The following is a 20,946-nucleotide window of genomic DNA, read 5'->3' as shown; positions in this document are numbered from 1 at the left end:
AGGACTTCATATTATTTATATATACATATATAGTGTATAGCATTAGGTTCACATCTAAGTTTCTGTTTTTGCATTACTTTATACAGAGGAGTGTTACAATGTTTTTTTTTTTTCAAAAACAGTAGAAAAGAAAAATATGAAATAATGAACAACAATACTGGTGGGGATGTTCTTTGTAAATACTCTTAACATGCTTTTGAATACCTTTACCTTTCAATGAATACACCTCACATTTCATGGACACTAAATTACACAATCACATACAGGTATGAGCAGCTTAGACTTCACACGGTTAACATTCCAGTGTAAAACAATTAAAGCAAAAACAACAACAAAAAAATCTGCGTGTAAAGCAGGGAAGGCTGCTGGTCGACCTTTTCCGTCTCTATTGTAGGAGTTGAAAATGATGACAATTTTTGGCAACAAGCTTGTCCTGTTTAAGACATCATGAACTGTACTCTCTCTCTCTCTCTCTCTCACACACACACATACACACACAGTAAGGTTTAAGTGGCCTCAGTCCCACTAATCTTCTACAACTCTTAAAATGTTAGTCTGAGGTTCATTATTTTTATTTTTTGTGTAAAAGTCACAAAGCATTTTAGTATCATGTAAAGCTGTAAAAGCAGTTTCCAATCTGAGACGTGTCCAGAGGACTTCTGTAGCATACAAGACCAAATCATGAGCAGATCTAAAATTGGCCATAGTAAAAAAAATGTTACTTCAAGATTAACAGGAAATGACACAAACGGTTAAAAAGCACATTTCCTGAAAATTTATAGTTTCCTTTTATGCTTTAGCCAAGCATGAATTAATGCTTACTCTAGGGAATAAGTGTTAATTAAGAATTTTTAAAAAGGGGTTATGGGAATAACCCCCCCTTTTCTTTTTTTATATATAGGAATTTCATTTAGGAAATATAGCCTCTACTGCGTCAGTCATTTGCTGCTGAGATGAATTTATCTAGCTAGCAACTATTACTTCAACTTTTAGATAATACTGAGTAATAAGATTTTAAGATTGAATACAGCCCTTAAGGTTTAATACACTGCAGTGGTACTACTGCTCCCTGAAATTGTTATAGGCTTAAGAAAAAAAAAAGAAAATTAAAACTTTTGGCAAAGTGCTTGTTTAGGCACTGCGTTGAGAGGAGTGTTGTTCCCTGCTGTGGTTGTGAACTTTCTTGGTAGAAAGTTTAGCTGGTGTAAATAGGTGTGTTGGTCTATATCAGTTTAATGTATGTGACTAAAACTAAAACCCAGGGTCTTCACTGAGAGAACGACGGGTCACGTGTCTAATCTCTCCCGTGACATACTGATCAAAGCTGGTCTGGTATTTGGCCAACATCTTGAGCATCAGTCGCAGACCCAGCCACCACTGCTCTTTGGGCATCCTGTGCCTGTAATGAGAGGACAAACACAACTCTCAAAACAATGGAATAAGTAGAATAGTTAAGACATTAATGTAAATTCAATGGTAATTAAGATCTGCTTGAACACTTACTCAAAGTCAGTCTGCTTCTTTAGCTCAGCCACAGGACTGAACGTAAGCACTTTGCCATTTAGTCCCAACACGCAGGCCGTGTCCGGGGAGTTTGCAAAAACAGAACCTGATCAAAGGGAAGCATTCATTGTTAGTTGTGGAATTAAAACAAATAAAACAAAAGACAAAAGTCTTAGGCACCATATTACATGCTGTACCAATTTGGTTACATATGTTTATCATGTCTACATAATTATGTACAAAACATTCAGTATTTCCATATATAACTTCAAAATGTATAAATAAATAACATTACAGGAGGATATATGCATGGGTGTAAGGGGGAAAAAAAAGAGCACAAAACAGACAAGTTTTCAGATGAAAAAAAAACAAACAAAAAAAACGTAATACACTCCTGGGATTGGCATAAAAATAGAAAGGAGCGAGTGAGACAAAGTTGCCAGAAGAACTCATATTCTCCAGCAAGCTCAGTAAAACCTAACAGCTGTTTTCTTATAAAACTGCACAAATCTGTGTCTAAAACTCCTGATTTTAAGTAATGAGTTTTTACCCCAAGTACTGACTGTTTATTTTATTACTCTTTATAGTTTTTTTTTAATGCAGAAATGTTTTCAAAAGTCTCTTTTGCTTATGCCATATTTTTGTATGTGCCCAAGACTTTTGCACAGTACCATACAGAAAATAAGTTTTTTGTTTCTATCTGAAAACTGGTCTGTCTTATACTATATATTGTTTTCTTTACAGCCATGCATATATTCTTCTGTAATGTTATTTATTTATTTTTAAGTTATATATGGAAATACTGAATGATTTTGTACATAATTATGTAGACATGATAAACATGTATAACAAAATTGGTACAGCATATAATATGGTGCCTAAGACATTTGCACAGTACTGTATAAACTTCAGTATAAAGTTCACCGCCTGGCCAAAAGGGGAAAAAAAAAAAAAAAAAAAAAAGAGGTCGCAAATTCAAATTATTGTGCGGCTTCAAGCACATGAAACACTTAAGGATATTCAAAATTACTAGAACTGCACATTGTAAAACCTGAAAGGATAGTGCTAAAATGTCAAACTCTGGGAAAGAAATGTCATCATGAATGGAGAAGTTTAAGTAAAAACAATGTGATGAGAAGTCATAGGTTTGGGATTGAACAGCTGTGTGGCCATAAGAAAACCACTTGTTAGCTAGACCTGTAAGGGAGCATAAAGATTAGATTTCGGAACAGTAGAAAATGTGGTCTGATGAGATCAGACTGACCCTATTCCAGAGTTGATTTCTGATAAAAGTAACTAGTTAGAGTACTTTTCCATTGCAGAAAATGAAAACTCCTTTGTGATTCCTCATGGATGTTGTTTTAGTCAAGACCTTTTTAATTATTCTACCATCATCACTTAGTGAAGTTTGGCCCATAATTTGTAAACACCAATACCCCTATCTCACCTTCCTTGCGTTCGCGCTGGTCGTAAGTACGATTCATCATGATTCACCGCGAGTTTTGGCGCTGTGATTAGGTTTCCATCTTTCTGTGCGTCGGTCCTCGCATAGTCAAACCGCATAGGTGAGATAGGGGTATAACAGCAAAAATAACAGAGGAGGGCGGGTTATCGGGGGCGGGGCTTGTAGGACGACTTTCAAAAACACACTAAGGGATTGGGAATGACTGTTGTCTGGCTCACGGATTACATAATTTGTCTGAATAAGGGATTACATTTTTGAAAAAGCAAGTAAATAAAAAGTACTTAAATGGCGAACAAAACGCATTAGACTACTCGTTACATCAAAAAAGTAACTTTGTAACGTGTTACACCCAACATTGGTGATAAAGCAATGGAACATTTCTTTTTTTTTTGGCCAGGCAGTGTCCAGTACATCTTCATAAAAGAGTTTAAAACAATGCTTTTACCTTGTCTGAACGTGGTAGCCATCTTCTCATTAAGCCACTGCACGGCCCTCACACCCAACTTTGTACCAAAGTTCCTGTCAAAAGGTGAAGGTGCGCCTCCCTTAAAAAATTTAAACACCAGACACACTCTAGGATTAGTTATTTTCATTGTAGACCATTTAACAACGTGTACTAAAATACATAAAACATAGTTAAAGTTTAAATGGAGAGGGTTATCACTACAGTGTGTGTATTGGGATGTCCAAAGGTGTGTGTTCATGTCATGTAAGAGGGCTGTACTGAAAGTAATGAAAAAAGTAGGAATAACTGTTAAACGCACGTGTCAAATTTCACGTTGTACAGCAAGTCTACAAAAGTACTACTCAACACAGTCTCCATCACAGGTGTTGAACCCAAGTCTCGAATCGTCTTAAGAGCTCCACTGCACCACAGAATGTGTTATGAAGATGACACCATTCACAAGAGCAATGTGCACAGACGGATGAAGTTGTTTAAAGAAGAAAAAAACAGCATTGAAGACAAACCTACGGTGGCCAAGAAGTGCAAAACAAATTAACAAAACGGAAAACAAAATACCAAAACCCAAAACAAAATAACAAATTCAAAACCAAATTAACGAAACGGAAAACAAAATAACTCATATCTGACTGGCCAAGAAGTGCAATACAAATTAACAAAACGGAAAACAAATTAAAAACCAAATAACAAAACCCAAAACTATTTTTTTTTTGTTTTGTTATTTTGTTTTCGGATTTGTTGATTTGGTTTTAAATTGGTTAATTTGTATTGCACTTCTCGGCCAGTCTGATACAAACCGGAAAAGGTAGGTATGGTTTGCGAATGAAATGCTTACCGCTAATTGGACGAGACATCTGTCACTCACGATATACAGGAAGTACTGTGGTAGCGGTAGATTTGTGCGAGAATAAATGTGCAAACATTATTGTGGTTTCAAATATGGCGTTCTTACGGTGGCCCTAAAGTCAGTTTTGTTATTTTTTTGCACTTCATGGCCATTATAGTTTAAAGTGAAGCAGAACACACAAGAAACAAAGATAAAGAAACAAGTTCCTACTTCCTGTATATCTTGAGTGACAGATGTCTCGTCCAATCAGCGGTAAGCATTTCATTCGCTAACTATACCTACCTTTCCCGGTTTGTATCTGACTGGCCCGAGAAGTGCAGTACAAATTAACAAAACGGAAAACAAATTAACAAATTTAAAAACAAAATTACAAAAACAAAAAAACAAACCTCCCCCCCCCTTGTTATTTGGTTTTTAATTTGTTTTCCGTTTTGTTCATTTGTTTTGCACTTCACGTCCACCGTACAAACCAGACGGTGGAAGACCAACAACTACGAAAAAGTGGATTTTCAAAGAGGATTCATGAGTTGGGTTCAGTGATGATGACCATGTTGAGACCTTTGTATAGATGATGACATGGGAAGTATCAACTTATTATAGATCCATTTAAAATTAAATATTAAATGTAATGTAAATTGATGCTATTCAAAAATATATTGCATCCTGATGTTTGGCCTTAAATCTCTAGTTTACACAGCATGTAGTTTTGTCTTCTGTTGCTCAGTTAGTGCTGACCTGCTGCAGATGTCCGAGCACGTTGACCCTGCAGTCAAACACTCCTTTTCCTTCAGCAGTGTACAGGTTATAGATGAAGTCGGTGGTGTACTGTGAATGGCATTTCTCATTCCTGTGCCAACAGCAATTGGGCATCAGAGTCACATTCACAAAATCGTGTAAGTGTAATGACTCATCTTTAGTAAAGCATATGTGTCAAACTCATTCTCATAAAAACTGGCCAAATCCTACTGCCTCGTTTCATTCAGCCTGCACAAACCTGAAAACTACAGTTATTCTGAAACAGCCTGCAGTGCCAACTACTCCAGTCGTCCATACTGGACTGCCCACGTTGTCCCACTTTATAGTGCACGTGGACTCACAGCACAGAGGATTGGAACCTTAGTTAAAAACAATTCCTTTCTGCTGTGTGTAATGCCTGGGTAATTCGTTTCTACATACTATATCAGATATATTTTTGATAGATAAAGGGTATATTAGGGAATACATTTTTAGTTTTAATTTCCATGAGCTGTAAGCCGAAATCATTAAACGTCAAAACAAAAAAGGCTTGAAGAGTGTTGACTTTTTAAATTAAATTACAAAAGAAAATGTAATTTAGAATGTGAAAGATATATACATTTTCCAGCTGCACTGTAATTTACAGACAGAGATAAGATAAATATCATACTGTGCCATGCCTCTTCAGTGACTTTATACTCTAAAATAGGAAGTTTTAGGTCCTTTGTACCCTTGTTCATGGGTCAGAATTACTTAATAACACTGCTTTGACCATCATAAGAGGACCTGGCAGTCTTTGAAGGAAGTTTGTTACACTAAACAGATTCTACCTCAGCACCAGACCCCTTTGGATGTCCTTCTTCATCTTCTCTGCCAGATGCTCAACGTTGGTCTATCAAAAAAAAAGAAAAGAAAAAAAGATGTTAGAATATAGAAAGTGTAGAAAAAACTGATCTTTTAGGCGATGGAGAACTGAAGATGGTCCAAGTTATTTACAGCTTGTGTGTTCTGACTAGCATGAGGTTTAAACAACATCAATAAAAAACGGAGAAGTTTTTTAAAAAGAAATTAATTACTGTACTGATTTATTAAAACATAATTTATAAGTAACTTTCTGTAAAACTGCTATGCACATAACTGTAAGTTTATTTTTCTTTTAAACATTTTAATATTCAAAGATTTCTATTTTCGCACAATTTCCCTATCAGGTAGTGTCTTTCTCCACTCATTACAGGGGGGGTGCTGGGGTTGGGTTATAAATATGGTTCATATCTCACTTGTAGTTCACGGATATTGATAGGCTCTTCATATATATATGCAGCATCGGCTCCCACAGCAATACCAGTGGTGGTGGCAAGGTATCCACAATATCCTCCCATGGTTTCCACCACAAATACTCGCCTCTTTGTTCCCGTAGCTGACTGCTTGATCTTATCACAGCTCTGATGAAAAAAAAAACAAACAAAAAAAAAAAACACACAGCATATTCTGTTATAGATAATTGGTTAGGATCCATTTAATAGTGTTACGTTTATTAATGTACAGTATGATATGATCCACAGATTTGTGACTGTATACTGTACATTCGTTTATGCCTAAGGTCACCCTAAGGGTGATATGACCTCAAAGTAATAATACAAAAAAAGGAAATATTTTGCTTCTATTATGACTAATGTACAGTTTTTTTTTTTTGCTCCATAGTTCACTTAAAAAGTTTGCACTGTAAAAATAATGCTTAGCTATTGGAACTGGGATTTTTTTTTCCCTAATGAAAGAGTTCTTCTTTCATGTCTCAGACGGGACATGGAGGAGTCATGTGACTATACTGTATATGTGGTGGGACTGTATGTGAACACACACTGGGGAAAGTACTAACAGAATAATAATAATAATAATAAAAAAATTATAACTGACATGGGAAAGATTATGTCGATTAAAGTTTCTGAATGTTGTTTTCAATTAATTTCTCGATTAATTGCCCTGCCCTATCTCAGGTAATAAAATTAATTGGCACAGAACTTACCTCCATAGCTGCATTAACAGCAGTATCAGCACCCAGACTGAATTCGGTGCCAGGGACGTTGTTGCTGATGGTGGCAGGAATGATACACATGGGAATACACAGCTCATTGTAGTGGCCCCTGGCGTCATACAACTCCAATATCCCTTCATAGGCCTAAAGAATAAAAAAGATATTGGGTTTCAGCAAAACAAATGCAGTGTTAAATGGTCTTTAATGTGTGCAAAAACACACACAAAAAAATACTGGTACTTGCCTCAAAGCCACCAATTACTAGCAGGGACTGGATGCTGTACTTGGTAAGATTTTCAACCAGCTTTTCCATGCAGGTAGTGGGGAGGGTTCTGGAAAGAAAACATTTAAAATGACATCAGGGCTGGAATATCAAATGAAGAAATGAATGAATTAATCTGTATCAAGTTACCGTTTAGTTCCCAGAACTGAGCCACCTTGCCCGGTCCAACCAGCCACACAACTCCAAGACATCTCTTTAAACTTTACACAGAGAAGAAGTTAAATTACATATGTTGCAAATACATTGTACTTAAACCTCACTGTAATATACTACCATAAATTCAATTCATAAAAAAATAAATACCCCTTTGTTTCTATCATTACCTTACTGTACAGTATAGAAACATTAGAAAATGATTCGTAGGACAGAGCAACTGTCCTACCAAAATGCTCTAGAGAGACAGGAGGAAAAAAATCTTGCAACTAGGATGGTTTAAGTACATCCAAAAGATGTTTTAGGAGTCACACTTATGCTCACAATCAGGCTTTTCAGACTAAAATCACTTAAAAGTGCAACAACAACAATGTGATAATTATTCCTAAAAAACATGATATACACTGTCTGGACAAAAAACAAAATCACATTCTTAGGGATTTCATGCAATAACCTTTATCTTTAATTATAGCACACAATGTGGCGGCCAGTTCATGTGTGAAAATGATTACTTGTGTTCCCAGAAGCACTGTTTCACAGTTCCTGGAACAATACAACTCCATTGATGTGACATTCTGGTCATTCAGTACCTTCAGGTTGTGTTAATAAATTTCATTTACTATATATATTTATATTTAAAATTTTAATTCCATTTGCCTTCAAAATATTACTATTTAATCTTTAGCAGACTTATTTGCGGTCTCGGTTCCTTACCTCTCCATTAGCGAGGCCCTCGAATCCATTGTTAACGGTGTAGACTTTATGACCAGATGCTAGTGCCACCCTCACTGCAGACCTCACAGCTGCATTCATTCCAGCGGCTGGAGCACCCACGTTCAGGATAGCCACTGAGAAGTTGCTCTGTGGAAAAGACGTACTGTATGCTAGAGCACTGACACCGAACTCTGTTTGACTTGTTTCTGAGAGTTATGCTAACCTTGCACTATTCACAGCTTACTTAGTAGTCAGTATCTAGTAGGTATTAGTGTTAGAAACCAAAACAAGCGTCTAGAGACTAATGGGACCTGACTGATAAAAAATTAGTCTCACAAACATACTTACTGTAGAGCAGAAATCACACAGCTAAAGCACAGATAATATCCTTGTAAACATTATTCACGGACGTAATCTTTTAAACAATATTCAAATGCACTATTCGACTCACAAAAATATATTATTTTGTGAGTTTAAGCTTTCAATCCTCCAAAAATACAGCAGCACACAATAAAAAGATGTGACATTATAAGACTGTTTACTGTATAAATGGACTTTCATAACTGTTTACATTTAATTATCTCATTATACGTCGGAGCAGATGGGCCTTGCTCAAGGGCCCAACGGGGCAACTTGGTGGTAGGGTTTGAACCTGGGATCTTTTTAGACCCTACACAGCTACCCCTGCCCTGTTTCTGTTGTTTGTTTGTGTCTAATAATATCTAATTTAACTAAATACTTTTTATAATTGTTAGCTCTGTATAGTTGGTATCAGCCAGGCCCCATTAGATTATAATCAATATACAATATAATTCAGCCAGAGACTATAACTTAGCCACAGCCCAACACACACATTACTATAGTACAGTACATACCTACTAAAATAGTTTCCAAAAGTATAGTGTTTCTTTAAATCTGTTAAAGAACATTTGAGATATTCATATCATGCAGACAGTCCGAACAACCCCTGAGTTTTACTGGAAAGTCAAAAGTTTTACCATGACTTGAGCAGGCTTCTGGTACGCCAGTAACTTGTAAATGCCCCAGTTGTTTGCAAAGCTCCTGGAATTAATGCAATTTTGTAATATGTGAGACTGATGGCGTTCATGTAGTCACATAATTATTAGCCAAAGCAAGGGGGCTACTAACACAATGTAGGGCCTACTTTACTGTGCTGTTCAGAGAATTACAGTACAAGGCTCACCTTCCACGCAGCTCAATGGCCTCCTCAAACCTCTTCTCATTCATAGCCTTTTGCACTGCTTTAGTCTGGGGGGAAGGGGGGTTGGGGGGTGGAATGAGAAGATGCTGCATAAGTAAATAAGACTACAGAAGTCAGGAAATTTGTTGAGCAAAAAAAGAAGTGGCCACCTATGCATTAGATATAAGATATGATATGAGATATTACATTTTCTTATTCAAACTACAGTGCAGCAAAAATAAATAAATAAATAAAAAGTGTGTGCCGGACAGTATAAGAGTTTGGTTTTCCTGTAGTACGCTTATCCTTTGTGCGGGTCTTACCATTTCCACCGCTTCCATGAGGGGCAGCCTCACTGACCGGTTACCGGACAGGCCGATCACACATGAAGGGGTATTAGGAGTCGCCTCCATCAGCGCCACCACTGCCTCCATGCCCATCTTACTACTCTAGGAACACAAACACAGCCCAGTGATCAGAATGCAATACAGTTCACCATAATGCTTTCTCTTGTATATCTCTCAAACACATACACGTACAATCTTGAGTCACACTACATTTCTTCATATTGAATTACATTCATTTACGAAGATTTATTTGAAGAAATTGGAATAAATCTTTTACTGTGACACGCTGCAAAGTGCCTGAAGATACAATTTAAAAAGTGATGGGTTATGTGACAGTCTCAGCATCGACCCCAGTTCCCCTCCCGTCTGTTCCAACTACACAGCATTCAGCATCACCAGTATACTAATCACTGACCTGATCATCTATCATCATCTGAATCGTTTCTCACTTAAAGTTAATGCGTTAAGTTAGATGCTTTTCTCATGCTTAAATGATTTTATAGATCACTGTGTGGCTTAACAAATTTGACTCAAAATGAGAGGCAAAATCTTGCTAAAAACGTGATAAAGAAAAGTGCATAAGACTACTATATTAAAGCTACAAGATAGTCTGCCTCTTTGGAAGCCAAATATAACGACATGAGGAGTAACTCAAGACTTTTGCACATTACTGTACATACATCCTACATATACTGTTAGTTTTTGTTCTTTATTTTTTTTCGATAGATTAAACATACCTTATAATAAACTGAATCATAACATTTCCTTAAAGTTCTTTGAAATATTTCTCATTAAATATCGCTCTTTAATATGCCAAAAAAACTATTCAGGTAAAGCTCTCTTTATAAGCAATATTAACTTAACTAAACAACTTTAAGTACGGAGATCTCAGGATCACTTACTAGTACTCGATCAAAGGCTGACGGAGTCCCTCCTCTCTGCACGTGGCCCAGAACAGTCACTCGGGTGTCATAACCCAACCGCTTCACAACCAGCTACGCACAAACACAAATTGTGTTATCATCCTACTATTACATAGATTTTTGTAAATACAATGTAAGCGAAAGAGATCTTTATCTAAATTGATGGTGCTGCTAAACTACTTACATCTTTAATATAGTTGGAGGAGATTGGTTCGCCTTTTTTGCTGATTGCTCCCTCAGCAACGATGATGATGTTGAGTCTGGATCCCTTGCTACGGCTCTGTGCACACACACACACACACACACACACACAGTACAAGTAAGCACTACAACTAAAAAAACACTGACTGAAATATTACAAACGTGACAAAAATCGTTAACTAATGAATCCAGTCCTGTCTATGGGAAAATCTATATGATGAAATGACTTTGTTGAAAATGCTTTAGTGCTTTTTGTATTTGTACATCTTGAGTCTATTTGTCCTGGTCACCTCTCCAAGCCGAGCGCACATGACATCCTCCCAGTCATCCTCTGGAGGAGCTTCGGGTATAAAGAGCCAGTCTGCTCCAGACGCTAAAGCAGACACCAGAGCTAGATATCTACACACACACACACAGACACATTATATATAACTTAAGGCATGATTAAATGAGAAACAGGTCAGATAATGACAGATGATCAGGTCAGTGATTATTATACTGGTGATGCTGAATACTGAGTGGTTGGAACAGACGAGCGGGGAAATGAGATTGCTGCTGAGTTTATTACATAAACAACCAATTTTAAAATTTTTAAACAGGCTGCATTTCTTTAATTTAATCTACGTCATTACATTTAACTTAATATAATGACATGAGGGGTGGCTCGAGACTTTTGCACTATATATAAGGAAATTATGCTCATAATCATTCTTGATTAAATAAAATTATGTTAACATAACTTTCCGCACTGATGTGCGAGTGCTGTGCTCCCTAATTGATATTAACAGAATTAATTAAAGTCGGAATCGTCTTTGGCATCAGCAGAGTTTTCGCGGCACATCAGAAATCAATGGTGTATATCTCACAGAGACAGAACATCGGCGCTGAGACGCGACTCACCCGCAGTGTCGTCCCATTACCTCCAGGACAAATGTGCGCTGATGGCTGCATAGGAGTTAGAAAGAGATTTGTAAAGTGTTAGAAGTGCTGCATTAGGCAAAGTAACAATCTAATCAACCAACATCCTCAGGGCTTTATGTAATGCAAATGACTCATTTTAAAACACAGCCAAAACATCCATTAAGCATCTATTTGAAAACACTGAGCAATTAATGAATTGATTCTTAGTTCGTGGTTATCTTTAGACTCGAGTCTGCTGCTGTTTTTTTTTTTTTTATGCAGACATTTTCCCTTCTGAAAATTCTAAAAGCTGGGATGATATGGCAGGTGACAAAAAAACAAAAAAAAACAAACAACAACACCATACTGAATATTAAAATCCAGTGCAACAAAAATAACCCAAAACCTGACTTATTAGAAATTAGTTTATCCTAATAACACAATCACCATCACACCCATATGTCCAATACAGATTTATTCTCTTCCTTTTGCAGTTCCACTAGATTTTGGAGCGTGGCGGTGCAGAAGGGCATTTTCATGGTAGAACGTGTAATGGGATGGGAAACTGTAATGCTACAGCCTACAATAACATTTCATCCAATTGTGTGCTCCCAACTGCGCAACAGGGGGAAAAAGAGCACATATTGGTGTGCTGGTCAGGTGTCCACATACTTTAGACCATATTGTGAGACATTATAGAATATTAGCATGCAACCATCTTTCAACATTGGTCCTACCATGTGCTGTACAGTAACATCTGGAAAATCATCTGTTACATATTTGTTCACAAAAAAAAAAGACAAAACAGAAAAAAAGACTACAGAAGAACTTTCCTCTCTTTATCGCAACCTGGGTACTTCTACCTGCAAATCAATGGACCTTTAAGTGGAAATAGTAAAAGTAGGGCAAGTTCAGACAAACAAACAGCTGTCCCAGACTCAATAGATGTTTAAACAGACCCGGGTACAACTGCATTCCTCCAACAGATTACGCAAGAGCACATGCCTAAGAGAATGTTTTTCATTCTCTGCTGTCATCCTACAGTCTACACACGATATATTTTTAATATATATAAAAACGTGATTTGAAACTCATTTAAAATGGAGGTGTAAGGGCAGTTGTTGGGGTTGTACTAAGCATTTAGCAGGAACACATTTTTGCAAAACACTAAAGGACAAAAATAAGCTCTCAATCTGTTTACATGAATAAGCTGCTAAATTCACTAATCTGATTAGGAAGGAGGTTTGTATTCTTTAAAAACAGCTCTGATAGAAGTTACATTTTCAAAACTGAGGTTGGAAAATATTACAGTGAAAAACACAATAAGCTGCATAGAAAGGCAATACCTGTTCACAGCTGATATAAAGGACATTCATAAACCAGACAGCAATCTGCAAATAGCTCTTGTTGGAATGGAAAAAAAAAACCCTTCGGGATGTGTGATTATTGGAAAATAATAACGTTGCAGTTTTTTTGTGTTCTGTCTGGTATGTTACTGATTTTCCAATAACAACACACCCTGAAGTGTTTTCTACCACAGATCTCTGTTTAATATAGTCATGTTCACATTTGGACCTCGTTGTGTATTGTCTCCCCAGGCTGTGATCCGAGTGTACCTGCTGACCTTATAGCAGTGGTGGTAATGGCATCTACGATGTCCATAATGCGATGGAGGGCGGAGTCTGCTCCGATGGTCATGTCGGTGCCGCAGAAGTCGTTATCGATGGAGCCGACCAAACCCACGATGTTCAGGTGGTCGTACTTTTTTGCTGTCTCGGCAGAGATCCTCCCTAGAAAAGAGATTCACATTATTGTCTGGTGGCTCAGTGGTAGGTGTTTCGCCTGCCATGCGGAAGGCCCGGGTTCGATTCCCAGCCACTGGATGCAGTGCCGGTCCCAAGGCCGGCTAAAATGGGAGGGTTGCGTCGTGTAGTGCGGACTGGGTATCCTGCTGTGGCGACCTCTTCCATTGGTTGCCGTGGAGTGTGTGATGTCGCTCCATTACGCATTTCAAAACGTCCCGTTATTCTGTATCACGTTGTGTATATATATATATATATATATATATATATTCTTGCTCTACTGATTCAGTCTGGTGTTATAACAGTGCTATTAATAGAGATGTTTGGCAGCCGTGTGCTTTCAGTAAGATTCATTTGAAGCTCTGAATGAGTTGTTGAATTATGCCAGTGAAACACAGCCACAGTGTGAGTTTGTGAGGCAAATTTGCAATTGTAATCATAATAGTGACAAGCTGTCGGAGTTTCATGCTGCATTTTTATAAGCCTGAGAAGTGACGACGTGTAAATTAGGTTTTCTAAAATAGACTTTAAATCACATGGTTGTTACATGTGATTAAACACCAAATGCTGTGAAACAAGATAAAAAATTAATATGTAACTCATATAATTCATATGTATCATATCATATTATATGTAACTGTTTAGGGTGAATGTTTCTGTTATTAATAATACCTGTTAGTCTCCAGTGTCAGTGCTTTACAGTGGCCAGAGTTAAAGCAGGGAGATTTTCTGACACATGAAAGCCTTCGTGTCAGGTGCTGTTCCTTCTCAGGAATATGACGAGGTAAATGTTTGGTCTTACACTGAATTGCCAAAAGTATTTGCTCGCTATAGGGTTTATTATGATGTTGGCCCATCCTTTGCAGCTACTGTATAACAGCTTTAACTATTCTGAGAAGGCTTTCCACACGGTTTCAAGTCTTCGCTCTAATTCATCCCAAAGGTGGTGAGGTCAGGACTTAGTGCATGTTGGAACTGGTATGGGGTTGTTTATCAGGAGTTGGGCTCAGCCCATTACTTTCAGTGAAAGGAACTCTTAATGCTTTAGCATACCAAGACAGTTGGACAATTCAAACGCAAGCTGGTGTGGATGAATGAGCGAGTTTGGTAGAACACCACTGGGATGAATTTAAGCGGAGACTGCGAGACAGGCTTTCTTGTCCAACATTAGCATCTGACCTCTGACCTTACAAATGCGCTTGTGGAAGAATGGTTAAAAATTCCATAAACCATTCTGATTCCAACTCGACTTTATACATGGATGCAGATCCAACATGCTCAAAGCATTTGATCAGAATAAAACTCCTTTGATGGGTGCAACGTGGTTCCGCCCTCTATGGAGCATTTAATCTGTCGTTAATATCACAGAAAAGATTGGAGTTGGAGAAAAATACTTCTTCTAAAACACGCCTTCTATGTTATAATCGATTACGAGAATTCAGTCATATCTACGATTAGTTAGATGCTTTTCTATGTGTGAAATCACGAGACAATCAGTGACACTTTCTCAGCCAGCGAGCAAACCAGTGGATAATAATAAAGTCAGATGGGAGAGAGTTGTTCTCACTAAGATTACTGATCAGAAATGGAAGCAAAATTTCTTCCCAGAAACTTAACATTGAGTCACCTGATGTTACCCGCACGTGGGGCAAAAATGTGCAGAAAGCATATATTTATTCCCAAAAGTGAGGAACGATCAGATTGTGTTTACTTGGTTAATACTGTGGAATGTTAGGGTTCATGTAAATGGATATATTGACTCTATAGAGAAGAATCTATACGATTGAATGAACCAGTGCTGATCACAAATAAGATTTGTGATTATATGGAATCATTAAATATGTGATTATACGGTTTGCAATGTGGTTTTGGATCAGAGAATCAATCCAGGAAAGATTTTGGAATAGAACATACAAAACAAGATGAGTGTCTAAACGAGTATGGGTTTGTGTGCTGCAGGATTAGCGTGTTACCTTTGGACTGTAGCTCGGCGAGTAGTCCGCTCCACTCACTCCGGAAGATGTTGGCTCCCGTAAGGCTGCCGTCACCTCCGCACACGCAGAGGTTGGTGATCCCGCGTTTCACAAGGTTGAAGGCGGCAGCCACGCGGCCTTCTCGTGTGGTGAAGGCTTTACAGCGAGCGCTGCCTATCACTGTCCCACCCTGAACAAAAGATCCGCATCAACACATTCATTCAATCCAGTGTAGCTTCATGCAGACATGGATGAACAAATTGAGCCTTCTCACTTCCATGCCATGCTTTCCACCAAAACCAGTGCACACAGATGTTTGCCAACACTGAGCCTAATACAACTGGAGTGAGAAGCTAAAGATTGGAAACTAACTAGGAGAAAAAAACAAACCTACAGTGTTTTAGTAAGGTTCCTGCGCTCTCGTACAATACAGCCGCGCTGATATTCAGCACAACAGCACTTGTTTGTGATATTGCTTAAATAAGTAATAAAGCTTTGACATTTTTCTCATGTGTGTGTCTCAGACCTTAATTATGAGTGAATACATTTCTATATACGAAGAAATTATTGTTATGAAGTCGTGTATTTTAAAATGTTCATTCTTGAAATGCTACAACTGTCTATAGACTTCCATGACACATGAGCACAGGATTCCAGGTTAGACATTTCACAAAGCTGAAGCTACATACATATTCAAGAAGGACATGTATTTAATCAATAGATATTGAAAGTGTTTACACAGACAGAACAGGATCGTCAGTTCTTTTTACCAGCTGGATGATGTTGGTTACACTGTGCCAGTGAGCCAGAGTGATATTGTCTCCTCCATCCACCAGACCCTGGTAACCCTGGATAACATCAACACGACTCATCAGATCACGGCAAAGGCAGGATCAAACAGGCCACGTGTGCTACCATATGTGGCTTACATGCGCATTAGCACATCCTCAATTACCATAGACAAGGATCGATTACACTGCATGATATGATTTCATTTCTGAAAATTTAATTACGTGAGTCATTTCTCTATAATGCTTAATTGAGTGAGGCAATGTCATTAAAAAAATTTTTAACAAAAGGAAGAAAAGGGATTTAAACTGAGTTTTGATTGGTCACTCATACAGTAATAATTCAATTAGTAAAAAAAATATGAAAAAAAGACATGCAATACTCAGAACAATGTCAATGTAAATATACAGTATAGCAACATTATCATCATACTGTCTTAATGCTGTCATTTTAAGAGAATTATGAGATACCTCATTAATCAGATACACCTTGGCTCCAACATATATTCCCATACGAGTGACAGCACGGACAGCGGCGTTCATACCTGAGACCACAGAGACAGGACACAGCATATTTATTCTTCACTGTTTGTAACACTTTTTTTGAGCACTAGAACTTACTCTAGCATTTGGGTTAATTCAGCTCTCTGCTCATCAGATTACATTCTGAATCTTTGGTAAGAAAATCATCTGCCACTTAATGTTTATGTAAATGTTATATAATGGCATGTTTTTATGTTACAATCATTCAGAACTTGCTTTGAAAAATATTCATGCTCCTATTAATGTGTCTTTTTAAAAACAATTAAATAACACGGCCATAATATGAACATTAAATTACATATATAGTAAAGATGAGGGGAAAAATCTATTTAGTGATTTATCATGATTCTTTTTGTATATACATATATAATTTTTATATAAATGTTTTGGTGACGTGCTCTAAACTGTTCTCTAAAATCTTCAACAGATTGAAAATAACCATAACTACTGATTTGGCTGGACATCTTTTACATTCTGAGATCGTTTTAAATCGCTCACTCTTTCTTTAAATTACACAATGTGGTAAACTCAGATTTTATTGTGACATTTACAGCGACATTGCAGCAAATAAGTTAGTTTTTGCATTTTGGTTAGGTTTTGCATTTTGGTTATTTTCAATAATGGCCCCAAAGGAATTTATTAATGTAGAAAAAAGAAACTTCCTCTTGTTATAGCTTATTTCGCATCCCCATCCTTAAGACACTGTGATGCAATCATATCAGGACTTATTTTGAATGGGCATGATAAGAAAGTGATGTCGGTTCTTTTGACATCTTGTGTGCTTAAGAATATAAATGCTGATGTTACTATATATATATATATACACTGTATACACGGTGCTGATGCCTTCAACAAACTTCTCCCTCTGGCTAGCGACAGATGAAGAAACGTGTTCAGGGGAAAAAGCACTAAACCGTAAAATGCAAGTCGCTCTGGATAACGGTATCTGCTAAATGTCGTAAATGGAATGTGATGTCGTAAAAAAACACTCTGGACAATTTCTATAGTGTGGCAGGTCACATTATCATGCTGAAAGAGGCCACTGGCAGTAGGGTCAAACATGGCGTATATAGTGGTGCACACATACTTTTTATAAAGATGTCTAGGGAGGTGGAAGGTGTCACTCACATAAATGCCAGATCCCAACACAATGTCTCCACGGGTTTGCATTCTTCCAATAGTGGATACATGTGCCATCTATTCCTTATGTTTTGCATGTACTTTGAGAGTCACCAACAGCCGAAATCAAATTCCTTGTGTGTTTCAACATACGTACTTGGTCAATAAACCTGATTCTGTAAGTAAGTGTCAAACATTTACCCAGCAATTTACATGATGTAAAAAAAAAAAATGCAGTCAGACCAGGCCACCTTCTGCCACTCCTATATGATCCAGTTCTTATGCTAATGTGCCACACAGGCCCTTTCAGCAGTAAACCGGGGTCACATTGGGTGCTGTGACCAGTCTGTATAGCATATCGTCTTTTTGGAATATTGTGCTACAGTAGCTCTTGTGTGTGAGAGGCCAGACAAAACAGTCTTCCCTCATCACATCAGACCAGCCATGACAACACATCGGACACTCCATGACCCTGGATGTTCCATCTGGACCACTTTAAGTTCTAACCACAGCATAACAGGGATTACCCACATGTCAGGCTTTGACCCAGTTGCCATCATAATATGGCTCAGAATCTCATGTTTGGCCATTTTTCCTGCTTCCAACACATCAATTTTGAGAACTGAATCATTATTTCATAATATATCTCACAAACACCAGTGTAAGGAGATAATCACTACTATTTGGCAGATGTCCTTATCCAGAGTAACCTACTTTTTTTTTTTTTATCTCATTATAAATCTGAGTGTTAAGGGCCTTGCTCACGGGCCCAACAGTGGTAACTTGGTGGTCATGGGGTTTGAACCTGGGACTGTCCAAGCCGTAGTCCAATGCCTTAAGTCGAATTTATTTTTAAAGCATATTTAACAAAACACAGTTGTCCAAAGCGCTGTACAATCCTACAATCGCTGCAGACTATAAAAACAGACAATAAGAAAATAGATTTAAATAAATTAAAATCCACATAAAGCAATAAACAATAAAAAAGTTCACCCTCATTGCATAAACTAAGCAAATAAAAAGTAAAAACTACAAATAAATAAACAATAAATGAAAATGAATAAACAACCAAACAAGCATCTTTCTTTTTGTGCATATACTATGGAGGGTGAAAAATCTATCCAGGAAGTTGTTCTCTCAGCAACAAGGCATTTGAGCACAAAATAACATGCATGTTGATGTAATTCATTAACATGTCAAATAAATCAGTTGCGACACCACACTTGTGAAACAAAAGTGATTTAATTTCCATATCAGCTCTTTTTCCAGATCAGGTTTCAGTCGTGTTTTTCTTTGTTTTGGTTTCACTGAGTAGTGTTGATCTTCTGCAGTGATATGCAGTGTAACCATGTGACTGGTGTGTGTGTGTGTGTGTGTGTGTGTGTTAATGAGTAAACAGTGCAGTATGATGCAGAGGGTACAGTAGAGAGAACATGTCTGACTGCACGTACTGACAGAGACACGCCCTTTTCCTACAAGCCCATACTTCCATACTTCACAGTGAGGAAATACAGTGCGTCACCGTCAGCTACGTTGCCATGGTTACGTCCAAAAAGAGTGCACACTACTGCACTAAACAGTATGGAAGTGCAGAAAACAAGCTGTAGTTAATATGTCGCTGGGTTTACTTGATAAACTTTTATTTATTTATTTTAAGATAAAACAATTTCGAGCGCACTGAAGCTACAATGTAACGGAAATAAACAACTTTGTTCTTTTTTGATGCTTTGAACCCTGGATACATGCGTGTACGAGGCTGTGGAACGTAGAAAGGACTTTCTTAACAGCTGTGCACATCTGCCACATAAGCGTGTGTGTGTGTGTGTACTGTACCTTGAGCATCTCCTCCACTGGTCAACACGGCTAAGGCTTTCCCAGCACCCGTCATCCGGAGCTTCTCCAAACCCTGAGAAGTCATTTTAAAGCCCGAGTAAAGACTGCAACACCACTCTAACAGGTAGAAGCTTTAGGGCACTCAGTGACACACACACACACCCCTCTCTCCTTAGAGCGCTCAAATGACCTTCCGCGGATAAACACTATATGTGGCTCCGCCCATTGTGGGCGTGTCTCGGCGCCATTGCTCTGGAATTTCCCATCTGCACGTTGCACACATTGCAAAATCTAACTAACTGATGAATCTAACCAACCTTACAGTACAGAAGCCAAAGCCCTGCACACACACCTTTGCTTTCTCCTCCTCAGCCAGTAGCTGATGAACTGAAATTAAAACACTACAGATGTAGAATACAGTAAAGAAGTACACACTGTAAATATGTCTTTTTATCTTATTTTAAATTGAAAATATAGATAAAAAAAAATAAATATAAGAAAAGTAAATGTTCAATATTTTACTTTTATTATTATTCTTTATTACCATTAAAATCTGTAAGGAAATGCCCACCTCGGACAAAAGGTCATGTCTAATCTTATCTTGTCTATTAAGCACAGGTTCAGACAACAACGCTGACAGATAGGATCTTAAATAGGACGTCAGCTTTTGCAAAACCTGTGGAGTCCATGCTTGAGTTCATACGGTCATTAAAAAAAAAAGTTTATGTAAATTCATGTATTTGAAAAAAAAGAAAAGGAATTTTTTTTTTTTTACCCACCAAGCCCTGTTATCAATAACATAATCAGACTTTTAGGCCTCGTTGTATGTTTGTAGGCATTATTCATTATATTTCAGGCTTCAACAATGTTTAAGGTAGTGTTATCTCAGTGTGAAGAGGCTCTGAGTAAACTGAGCAGAAGGTCAGAAGTTTAAGCTGACCCAGCACCACCAAATTGCCACTTGAGCACGACCTTTAACCCCGTTTGCTCCAGGGTGTCCTATGATGGCCGACCCTGTGCTCTGACCCCAAATACCCAACAAGCCGGGACATGCTAATAAAAGAATGTCCCTGTCCAGTTATGTATATATGACAAATAAAGGCTTGACCTAACTTCCTGTA

General features: G+C 37.7%; 1 protein-coding gene across 1 annotated transcript; it reads right to left on the bottom strand.

Moving 5' to 3' along the window:
* Position 1: 1 nt before the first annotated feature.
* On the bottom strand, positions 2-19,981 carry pfkla (phosphofructokinase, liver a). The gene is made up of 22 exons (XM_053497459.1): positions 19,826-19,981; positions 16,802-16,875; positions 16,313-16,390; positions 15,543-15,732; positions 13,392-13,557; positions 11,768-11,812; positions 11,158-11,266; positions 10,851-10,946; positions 10,646-10,738; positions 9,720-9,845; positions 9,400-9,464; positions 9,194-9,257; positions 8,196-8,342; positions 7,458-7,528; positions 7,290-7,377; positions 7,037-7,189; positions 6,291-6,455; positions 5,844-5,905; positions 5,014-5,125; positions 3,414-3,513; positions 1,504-1,609; positions 2-1,399 (listed from the first exon to the last, which is right to left on the bottom strand). Exons 1-22 carry the CDS (start codon positions 19,908-19,910, stop codon positions 1,252-1,254), a joined length of 2,343 nt encoding a protein of 780 aa, XP_053353434.1. The 5' UTR covers positions 19,911-19,981; the 3' UTR covers positions 2-1,251.
* Positions 19,982-20,946: the final 965 nt, after the last annotated feature.

This window comes from Clarias gariepinus, chromosome 5 (genome assembly GCF_024256425.1).
Source record: "Clarias gariepinus isolate MV-2021 ecotype Netherlands chromosome 5, CGAR_prim_01v2, whole genome shotgun sequence".
Classification (NCBI taxonomy): domain Eukaryota; kingdom Metazoa; phylum Chordata; class Actinopteri; order Siluriformes; family Clariidae; genus Clarias; species Clarias gariepinus.
This window is presented reverse-complemented; position numbering and strand designations above follow the sequence as displayed.